We start from the raw sequence: 11,351 nt of genomic DNA, 5'->3' as shown, positions 1-11,351 counted from the left end.
CTCCCGCCACCTTCCTCCAGGGAACTGCACGCAGCCTTTCCACCTGCTGGGCAGCCCTCCCTGAGTACCTGACACATCTGACCCCCCAAACACACAACAGCACCCAGAAACAGAACGTGGCCAGTCCCCGTGCTCTTCCCTGTCAAGGTGGGCACCTCGCTGACCTCTGTCGCCAAAGGTTCACTTTGCCTGCTTCAAACTTTTTTTTTTTTTTTTTTAGATTGTATTTATTTGAGAGAAAGCAAAAACAAGAGAGATCACAGAGGCAGAGGGAGAAGCAGACTTGCCGCTGAGCAGGGAGCCTGACGTGGGGCTCGATCCAAGACACCTGAGCAGGTGACTCCCTGACCTTTGGCTCAGTTTTCTCATCTGTAAAATGGAGGTGAAAAATAGCACTTAGCCAACAGAGAGTTTTGCAGAAGAAGAAGAAGGCTTGAGCAAGATTTTAAATTTTTTTATGTTCATAAAACATTCTTCTTTACGTTGTCAGCCGTGCATCGTTTTAGTTCAGATCATTGTATCTTCTATTAAGAGTGATACAGGCTTCTGCAAAAATGAAAAAAGGCTAAATGTGGGAAAGTAAATGGATTTATTAACCCTCACCCTAGCTCTCTTAGAAAACGGCATTTTAGCAATGCTGTGCATTTCCTTTTGCTATTAAAAATCGGGCCAAAGTGTATGCTGTTTTCACCCTGCGTTGTTAATGTTTTAAAACACCTTTATTGAGATATGATTCACATAATATATGACTAGCCCGCACAAAGCCTACATAGTCCAGTGTTTTTAGCGCCTTCACAGAGAATGTGCACCTGTCACCCCCGTCACTTTGAGGACGTTTTCTTCACCTTAGAAAGAGCGAGTGCTGCTTGGCTGCCGCTTGCTTAGTCCCCATCCCCCCCCCCCACCCCCTGGCTGTCACCGACCCGCTTTCTGTCTGTGGCCTTGCCAGTTCCGGACATTTCGTATAAATGAAATCATGTCATCTTTTGTGACTGGCGTCTTTTGCCCAGCGTCACGTTTTCAACTTTCACCCGGGTGGTAGCAGGTATGAGTACTTCATTCCTTTGCGTGGGCAAATATTCCTTTATTTGGGGACTACCAGGGATTTCTGTAAAGATTTGCACAGGTACTGAAGCATTATCCTGGGCACAGAATAACCACGTTCGGTAACTCCTAGCTGTGCAGCCACGAGCAGTTCTAATTGATCTTTGCTGGCCTCAGTTTCCCCCTCCATAAAATGGGTGTAGGAGTGAGTGTGCATCGCTCTGAGCAGGCATGATGGTAGCCTTGAGGGCTTCAGCCCTGATAGTGCTGTTCACGCTCACGGTGTGCACTGCCCTTGCGGCCCCCTGCCCTGCTGTCCTGGGACACGGGGCTGCTTGGTGAGAGGGAGCTCCAGCCAGGGGCACCAGGTCCTGAACAAGAGGCAGTCACATACACGGGCCCACACCTTCGGGGCTCCAGCTCCCTGGACCTCCCCCACGTGGAGGGTGGTGGGCTGGGCAGGTGAACAGAGGTGGAAACGTCATCTTGACTTGGGGTCTCGGGGTTCACAAGTGGGTGCTTTTTTCATGTTAAAGAGAGAAAAGCAAGCCAGGCACTCAAAGGGCATTTCCTTCATTTTTTGAGCCCTCACGGGTACCTGTGTGTTAAATGTCCCTGGGTTCTGTCTGTGTGCTTCTCCCACAGGGTATTGGAAAGACCCCATGCTGGGGTCCCCGAGAGATGGCGTCAGAACGGTGTGCCTGGGCCACCCTGCCCAGCAGCGGAGCATGTCCCGGCTGGATTTGGAGATGCTGGCCGAAATAGGTAAAGGTGTGTTCTCCTTCCAGCCTCGTCCTGCGAGGAGATCATTGGCGTACATTTGCTTTTAATAGATAATATATGTACATGGGAGGCTTAAGTGGAATAATATCCTCATTCGCTGCTTAGGGCTACCCACTAAGCTGCCAGATTCTGTATCCCCATCTTACAGACAAGCAAACTGAGGCTCAGGGTAACTTGGAAACATGCCCGAGGGCACCCGGTCGTGGGGGCCGAGCGGGGAGGAGAGCCTCTCCCTGGAATCGCCCCCTGGCATTTTGGTTAAGATCCTACATGTACGAGTTTACCTGCAAGGCTATTCCTATTATGTGCACTGGGGCCAGCTGTTTCATTTATTTCCCTCCCTCAGGTTTGCAATAAACGGAGAAGGTCCTAAGAACCCGCTGAAGGCCTGTAGCCCTGAGATAAACAGTCTTCTGTACCCCGCCCGGATGTGGAAGCCTTGGCTGGTTCTACACCTGCCGCGTGATTTGCTCCCGAGGACCCGTCGTTGTGCCTTCCGGTTTGCTCCCCTTGCTGCTTAAGGCACTGCCCACCGCTCATCTGTCAGGACGCTCCACGTGGTGTTCTTCCCTGCGTCTCTGTCTCTTCTCACCAGAACCCCAGTCATTGGATTTAGGGTCCACCCTAATCCAGTATGACCGTGTCTGAACTCATTTCATCTCTAGAGACATTTCCAAATAAGGTGCCATCATGAGGTTCCAGGCGGACATGAATCTTGGAGGAACACTCCTCCACCCAGTGCCTCTGGGGACCAAAGTCTAGCCTGAAATTTGAAGGTCTCATTCTTTTTCCAGCTGAAAACATCTCAGTGTTGATTTGTTTTGCACAAAGGAACCCCCCTCTACTGAAATTAAACTGGAAGACCGTCCTTTGTGCTCCTTCATAGCGCAGTAACCCATTTCTGCCCTCAGCCCAGCTGTGGTTTCCTGCTGGCTATCAGTGTCCACATCGTCAAGGAGGGCTTGGGTTGGTTGGAATTTGGAGCTGGGAATCAAGTTCAAGTCCACACTCCACTGTCCATGAGCAGTGTGACCTAGGGCACTCATTCCCCGTGTCTGAGCCTCCATTTCCACTCCTGTCTGTGTGGAGGGCGGTATTCAGCCCCGAGGTCTCACTTTATTCTTCCATGGTTCTGCACACTGAGCGGGCGCATAGTGGGTGCATACAGAGGTGGGCGCATAGTGGGTGCACAGGAGGGGTGGGCACATAGTGGGAGCACAGCAGAGATGGGCGCATAGTGGGTGCACAGCAGAGATGGGCGCATAGTGGGTGCACAGCTAAGGCATGGTGACTGTCCTATAAAAAGACCCTAGGAGGCTCCCTCATTGCCCTTCTTCCTCGAGAAGACAGCTGACTTTCTCTAATCCTCATTGTCTGCCACAGAGCTGCGGAAAGATGAGGAGCAGGCAGCTGCCCTGAGCATAGTGAGAAGGCTGTTGGTGGTGCCCTTGGCCGGCCAGGATCCCGCACTGAGCATCAATCACCCCTTCTACGACGTGGCCAGGCACGGCATCCTGCAGGTGGCAGGTGGGTCGCAGCTGGGTGGTCCCAGGAACACTGGCCGTGCCACGTGGACCCTGTGGCACAGGGTGGGTTCATCCGGGCCACTTCCGTCCAGCCGGCTGTGGCCTCATAATGAAAGCCACAGTAGGAACCAAAGCACCTGCCTGTGTTTGGAAAAAGCCGATGACATCGGGGTCCTCCAGAGGGACGGGACCAGGAGGATGTAGAGAGGTCCACGCGAGAGGAGGTTTATAGTCGGGATTGGCTCTAGCTTGACAGTGGAGGCTGAGAAGTCCCAGGATCTGCCATCTGCAAGCTGGGGACCCAGGAAGGGCCGCTGGTCTAAGTCCTAGCCCAAGCTCTGGAGAACCAGGAGCGCTGGTGTCCCCCAGTGTCTGAGGGCTAGAGAAAGTGGATAGCCCAGCTCAAGCAGAGGGCAAATTCGCCCCTTTGCCCTTCTGTTCTATCCAGGCCCTTAACAGATTGGATTCACCCTCCTGCCTTGGGGAGGGCGATCTTTACTCGGTTCAAATGCTGCTGTCCTCTGGAAACACCCCTCACAGACACATGAAGAAATAATGTTTTATAGCCATCTGGGGCTCCCTGAGCCCAGTTGAGGTGACACATGGCATTAGCTGTCATAGGCAGTGACCCTAACATATCACCTCTTTGTCCCCAGCACTGAGCTCCATAAACATTAGTCCCTGTCCCCAAAGAGCTGGAATCTTGTCAAGGTGATGATGAAACAGAGGAATGGTTCTCAATAGTTGGAGGCCCCCAAGACACAAATGGCAAGTATTTTGGTGCACACTCCACGAAGAGGACCAAGGAGAGGTTGGGGATTAGACAGGTGGCCAGCCATTTCAAGCCCCAGATGTTCATTTTGGAGAACCTTTAAGGTTTAGGGAGCAGGAATGGTTGCTGGACCCCATGTGGGAGCACAGATCAGGTGCCCACCAAAGGAAGACAGGAAATACAGTTATTTTTCATAAGAACAAAAAAATACATTACTTATGTTAACATGCAATGGATTATTTTTAAAGATTTTTAAAATTTTATTTAAGAGAGGGAGAGAGAGAGAGCTCGTGCATGAGCGGGGGAGGAGGAGAGGGAGAGGGACAAGTAGGCTCTGCGCTGAGCGTGGAGCCTGACGTGGGGCCTGATCCCACGGCCTGAGCCGAAATCAAGAGTCAAATGCTCAACCAACTGAGCCACCCAGGCGCCCCTACAATGGGTTATTTTAAAATGAATGAATAAATATTTTAAAATTTTCTCTTCTAGATTTCTAGTATGGTCAATTTCTATAGAAATAACCCACTTTTTAAAAACTTTTAAGACTCTCTGAGGACCGGGGCGCCTGGGTGGCTCAGTTGGTTGAGCCTCCGACTGACTCTTGGTTTCAGCTCAGGTCATGATCTCAGGGTCATGAGATCAAACCCCGGGTCAAGCTCTGCACTGAGCTTGGAGCCTGCTTGGGATTCTCTCTCCTTCTCTGCCCCTCCCCCAGTTCACACGTGCTCTTTCTATAAAATAAATTTCATTTATTTATTTTATATATATATATAAATAAATATATGAAATCGTTAAAACAACAACAACAACAACAACTCCTTGAGGACATTAGTAATTTTTAAGAGTATCGATGGGTTCCAAGACCTAAAAGTCTGAGAAGCGGTGGCCTTGCACATGAGCTGTCTAGGCGGACGTCCCTTGCGCTCTCGAGAGGAATATGTATCCCGCAGTGTTGGGCAGAATGTTCTGTGTATTTCTGTCAGGTTCAGTTGATGAGTGGTGGTGTCTAGATTTCTGCCTCTTTCTGCTTCTGTGTCTACGTCTATCAGTTGTTGACGGAGGGGTGCTCAGAGCGCCCCTGGTTGGAATTTGTCAGTTTCTGCCTTTGATTCTGTCCGCTTTTGTTCCGTGTGTCTTGACACTTTGTTTTTGGGGGCGCATACACTTAGGGTTGTTATGTCTTCTTGCGGTGTCAACCTTTGCTTCGTTTCGAAGTGCCCCCCTCTATACCCGGCCCTGCGCCCGTGATGACAGCCGCATCTGACGTTCGTATAGTCGGGCCAGCTGGACCAGCTCTGACCTTCAACCGGCCCCAGTCTTTACGGATGAAGTGCATCGTGTGTAGACAGCTTCCCATCAGATCTTTTTGTACTTCCCTTGAGGTGGCTGCTTAGCGGGACCACGTTCTCAGCACCTCGAGGGTGTGCTCAGGAGTCTGCCCTTGGTCACCGGGCTCTGGGGAACATGAGGCAGAGGGCCGGTGCTGTGGGGCTTGTGGCTTAGAGTGACCCTTCTTGCCGCGGTGTGGGGGCTGCTGATGGCAGCTGCGTGAGGCCCCAGTAGGAGCAAGAACAGTGGTCTGGGTTCATGCTGTGGAGAGAGATTTTCAACGTCAGGCTGGAGGACCAGCCAAAACCTGACTGGGAAGGGGCCCTAGCAGAGTGGGGTGAGAATTCAGTCAAGAGATGGGGGCCCTGGGGTCGGTCCTGTTCTGCACGCCTCATCTCCACCTGCTGGGCTGGGGGCCTGGGGCCAGGACGGGGTTCCTTCCTGGAGCGAGGCTGTGGGTGGCCCCGCGGTTTGTGGTGGGTCCTTCAGGATGTAACGTTAAGGGTCTGTGGGCGCCTTGAGCTGTGGGCAGATTCTTCCAGAGATGCTCTGAGGTCATCATGGTGGAACGCTTGAGCCTGTCCTCAAGCTACGGATTTCTATGCTATGAGGGATGACAGCTTGGGTGGCAGCCCTCGGATTCCGGAGAGTTCTCTTGTTTTAGAGCAGAGTTCTCATTTAAACGCCAGCTTCTTGAGACATTTAACTATCTTCAGAGAACATCTGAGGCCCTCAGACCCCCCCCCTTAAAAGATGCCAGCCCAGCCAGAGGTCCTCAGAAGTCAGGCAGAGGCTGCTGGAGCAGAGCCGGATGGAGACAGCTCTACTCGTGGCTGAGATAGACTTCGCTGTCAAAGAACTAGAGCAATGGAGATCAAGACGCTCCGACCCGGAGGACCTAGTGGCTAAGGAGAGAGAAATCATTAGAGCAGAAATCAGCATCCCCGAAACCACCATTGACTTTTCTATCGGAGCGCCCGGCGAGAGCCCCCGGCGAGAGCCCCTGGCGTTCCCTCACTGAGGGTCAGTCCCCTGCCCCCTCCTCCCAGCCTCACCCGGGCGTCCGGCTCTGTTCCCTCGTCCCTAACTCTGGTTCATGCTCCTGTGGGGCTGGCTCGCCCAGGGGACAGTTCACGACCTGGAACCCTTCCCCCTGCTCCACCGGGAAGCCACGTGGGCCACCCTGTGACTCCTGCCAAGGGGTCTACTTTGGGCATGAGCAGACCTCACTCCCCACCAGGGGTTCCCCCCTAGTTTCCTCTCTGGGTGTCACTTCCCCCAGAGCTGGACATCCAGAACCGTAGCTAGAAATTGGAGTGTTGTACAAAGTAATACTGAATGATCTGTCTATATTTAAGGGGTGTGCACGTGGCCAAATGGAAGCTTTGTAGAATTGTAATTCTTTAAGATAGTGTTTTGTAAATAAAGCTGATTTCATCATTTTAAGAAGTGGTCACCGTCTGGAGCTCAGTCTGGGGCTGGGGCTGTGAGCCCAGAAGGAGATGACAAGGGTGGAGAGTAGGGTAGGCCGGGGCTGGGTTTGGGCCTGAGGAGCAGAGAGGCCGGAGGTATAATCCAGAGACGCGGAGGCAGTGAGAGAGGAGAGAAGGGGGGGACAGGCGGATCTGGTCCTCCTGGATGACAGTTCGCCGCCCCAGATCCGGATCTTTCCCCTCAGGTTAGATCCCTTTCCTGCAGGATGCAGACACAATGGGCCTTCAAGTCTCCTTTTATTTCTGCAAAAAAAAGATGAGCAGCCTTAAAACAAAAACCCAAAGAGACAAACTCCCAAATCACTCCTGGTTAGATTGCTACTGCCTTTATTATGCATTTTAATCGTCCTTCACTCAGAGCAGATGACGGATCGTCTGGAGTGCGTTCCGGGCGATGGCTCCGGGAGCCGTTTCTTTATTCATAAACTGGGCTTCCCCCGTCTCGGAGACAGTGAGCGATGTTGTGTGGCACACAGCGAGGGGAGGAATAAGGGTCATGAATTAAACTGATGCCTCGCAGAATTTGCATTTTATTGATAGTTTTCATTTCCTTCCACATTATATCATGTTGAAGCCCGTTTTCGATACGCCGGCCTGTGTTAGCAGAGAACGACAGAGGGGTATTTACTCATATTGACTGATGTCATTAATGCAGGTGCCGTGTTGACTGCTTAGTAAGTGGGAGGCCTGGCTGTCCCGGGGGTTCCTCTGGGCCTCCTGGGAGGCCTGCCCGCGGGCGTCGCGGGGCACTCAGGGGCAGAGGGCACTGTGCCTGCCAGGCTGGGGGTGCCGCCCTCAGAGCCGGCCAGCTGTGAGCATGAACCCCGCTCCAACGGGCCTCGGCTCCCTCTTCTGTAAGTGAAACAGCACACCTGGAGGCACCCATCTCTGGCCTGTGGAAACGGGTCCTGTTTATTGAGCACTTATTGTATGCCAGGGCTATGCCAAGACTTTATTGAAGTTACTGACTCAGTCCTTCCCAGCCAGTGTTGTTTTTTTTTTTTTAAGATTTATTTATTCGAGAGAGAGAGAGAAAGAGAGCATGGGGAGGGCAAGAGAGAGAGAGAATCTCAAGCAAACTCCCTGCTGAGCACGGAACCTGATGCGGGGCTCGAGCCCACGACCCCGAGATCATGACCTGAGCCAATGCCAAGAGTTGGATGCTCAACCAACTGAGCCACCCAGATGCCCCTTCCCAGCCACTTTTATTATTGCGCCTGTATCTGCAGAGCGGCAGAGAGGCTGGCTCGGGGCTGCCTGGCTGTGAGGGGACAGGGACTCTGTCCCCGGAGCCGGGGCCCAGCCTGTCCTCTCCTTTTTCACAAACCCAGTGTGCCCACCGCCACTTTCGCTGTAAGCTTCGTGAGTCTGTCCAGTCTGAGTAATGCCGGGATGTTAGCTTCGGGGACATTTAGAAATCTGTTGACATGAAAAGAAAATGCTAAGTTAGTTGCCCTTTTGATTTTGAGGGAAGTAAAAAGCCTTCACTAGTAGCTCAGCATCCTGCAAGCTGATGAACTGTGCAAACAGTAGGTGCACAGTAAGTGTTCGTGCAGTGACGGAGTGAACAAGTCAGTGCTTTCTACAAGCAGCATGAGAAGGGACTGGGCGAGATGTGGGCACTGGGCTCCCAGGCCCCTTCCGTGTGTCTGCCTCTGGCTTGCCCGAGCTGTGCTCGGTCCAGGGATGCTCCTCAGCCTTGTTTCCAGATGGTGGACGGACAGGGCTCACTCCTCAGTGCCCCTCAAGCCCTATCGCTGGCTGAACGGAGTCCAGACTCTGCCCCTGACCTGCCTTGCCTCTGCACGCCCTCCACCCGCTGGGCCCGCTGGCCTGAGCCGCGGTCGTGCGTCCTCTCGCCTGGCAGCAATCACGGGTCTGGGGGGCCCGGAGAGGCCAGGAACCCCTCCCACCGGCCCTCGGCAGACCGGCAAACCAGGGTCGGGAGGGAAGCGGGGCCTGTGGTCAGAGCAGGGCAGGGCCTTGGTGTCTGATGGAGACCCGCCACCTCCCGGCCTTGCCTGGAGGGTTGGCATTCCTGGACACCAAGCCCCTCCCCAGTCCTGGAGGTCTCTGTCCCCCGCCTTCTCGTCGCTGTGGCCTTGACCTCTCCTTCCACCATCATTTCCCATGACAGCCTGCAGCCCGCGGGGGCATGTCTGTGTCAGACCCCGTGCTGTTCCTCGGCCTACCGGGGTGTCCTGTGAACAGATGTCCGCTCTGCCCTCAGCAAGGCCTTGCCTGCAGCCCCAGTTCCTGCTTCATCTTCCCTTTCTGGAGCTTGGCCTCTGCGTCTCTGGCCTGCTGGGTGGCAGCCCCTCCACAGCCCCGCAGCGCACCCCTCTGGCACAGTAGGTCATGGTGGGGGTGCAGGGTAGTGCGACACGGTGGGGTAAATGATGTGTCTGGCCTTTGTCCCTGATTCTTGGGAAGTAAGCTCTAAATCTTTGAAATTTCCCAAGTGATAGCAGCTTTGTGATTCCTGCTGGTTTATGCCAGAGAGGAGGCTCCCGGGGGACCCCGGGTCGTGTGTGCTGCCAAGACAGCTCAGGACGGGGCTGCTGAGCCAGAAGGACCAACAGGATCAGAGGGTCAGTGCTTCGTGACCTCCAGGGGCTAGAGACTGTGTTCAGTCCATTGCCAGGGAATCGGTCTGGATTGATTGATTGATTGAGCTGAGTATTGATTGAATCATGACTCTGTCAGCCACGCCCGTGTGATGAAACCAGTAAGGACTCTGGAGCCACGTGCCCTGGGTGGTTGGTGACGTGTCGATCTGCCTGACTGCGGGGGGAGAGGGCATGGGGGGGGGTCCACGTCCAGGGCCCTCCCACCCTGCTCCCTGGCATCTCCCATTTTTTGCTGCTCTTGCTTGGTGTCCTTTACGATAAAATTCAAGTGAGCTAGTGAATTACCGATCGTGAGGGGGTCGTGGGAACCTCTGGATTTGTAGCCAGCTGGTCAGAAGCGGGGTGGGCTGGGGACCCCCGACCAGCAGCTGCTGTCTGAAGTGAGGACCTCTCTGTGGAGGATGGAGCCCTTCGCCTGTGAGGTGTGGCTTAAGCCCAACCAGGTGGAAGGCACTGGAGATGTAGCCTCTGGCTGCTGGAGCCCCCCAGCTTCTCAGGGGCTTGTGGAGCTGGGCGAAGACCCCATCTCCACATCACTGTCCTTTGCCCGGGATGGTGGGGCCAGGCAAGGTCCGTGTCTGGTCTTTCTTCCCACAGCTGAGTGCACAGTGGGCCTCCACTGAACGCTTGTTGACCTAGTCTTCCATTTGCCAAATTATTTAGTACATCCCGAGACTTTCCACTTGGCCTGATTGACGATGATAATGCCACTCGGGGTTCTTGACCTTTCATCACGGATGCTAACTTTCTCTTCCAGCTCTAGGGGAAATTAATTCCTGTTGCTTCGGTAGCCACACAGAAGATCCCAGCTTGAGAAGCAACGCTGTCCTTTTCTCTCGTGCCTCAACATGGGCACAGACACAGTGTGGCCACGGGACCCTGGCCTCAGATGCTAGAAACTGGGTGGGAGACGCTCCCCTCCCGGGCGCAGCCATTGAAGGATTTGTGCCCAAAGCCCCCATTTGGTGAGGCTTCCGGTGCAGTCCTTCCTAACAGGGGCTTTCTAGACACATGGGAAGCATGAGCAGAATCCCTAAGGAGCCTCGGAAATGAGAAGGTCCCGTGTCTGGAAACCGGAACAGCTCAAGAATTCTGAATCTCAGAGTAGCTTCCGGGCTCCTGGGAAGATCCAGACGTGTCCTCAGTAACAAGCAGCCGTCCTGGGTGTGCAGTCAGGACAGGGCACGAGCATTCACGTGGGTGTGCCTGTGGCGCGCGCGTGTGCGTGCAAGCAGGTGTGTGTGCTGTCCCAACTAGTTCAGTTCAGAGCTGGAGGGGGTGGGAAAGCCCTGCTCTCATCCTCTCGTTTTAAGTAAACCCCTGGAAACAGCTGTAAATCCTTCACAATGAAAGTGAGTTTAAAGCAATGTAATTTCTAGAAAGGTATTTGCTTTCTTCAGGTTCTAGAATCCATCTTTCAGTCAATCAGTGACAGATTATTGGACATTATTTGAGGACAGGCATGGGCAACAAGCCTGGGTACTGGGGACACAGATGATCAGACAGGAACCGGCCCTTGGGGAGCACCTCCCTCCCCTCCCCCTGCACTGTCCCACGTGTGGTGAGCACCACTGTGTCAGGAGAGTTGCAGGGTCCCTGGGGCCACGCTGGGGGCCAGCACTGAGCATCAGGACTCCTGTACCCTGTGAGGTCACGTCCGGGGTGACTGTCCCCCAGACCACCCCAGCCTTTTGCAAGGCCCAGAGTCCTGGGGGTGCTCAGGGCGACGCTCTGATTCTGTGGGGAGGAGGCAGTGGGCAGGGTGGCCAAACCCTAG

At 54.0% G+C, this 11,351-nt stretch overlaps 1 protein-coding gene across 1 annotated transcript in view; it reads left to right on the top strand.

The window, feature by feature from the left end:
• The first annotated feature begins 1,701 nt into the window (after positions 1-1,701).
• Positions 1,702-11,351, top strand: part of ARHGAP8 (Rho GTPase activating protein 8) — a 42,491-nt gene continuing 32,841 nt past the window's right edge. The window contains 2 exon segments of the mRNA XM_025881545.2: positions 1,702-1,809; positions 3,211-3,354. Coding sequence (XP_025737330.2) covers positions 1,707-1,809; positions 3,211-3,354 — 247 coding nt within the window. The 5' untranslated portion in view covers positions 1,702-1,706.

This window comes from Callorhinus ursinus, unplaced genomic scaffold (assembly GCF_003265705.2).
Source record: "Callorhinus ursinus isolate GAN/ISIS: 27379988/994484 unplaced genomic scaffold, GSC_fseal_2.0 scaffold48, whole genome shotgun sequence".
Classification (NCBI taxonomy): domain Eukaryota; kingdom Metazoa; phylum Chordata; class Mammalia; order Carnivora; family Otariidae; genus Callorhinus; species Callorhinus ursinus.
Note: the sequence above shows the minus strand (reverse complement) of the source record. Positions and strands in the feature narration are given on the sequence as shown.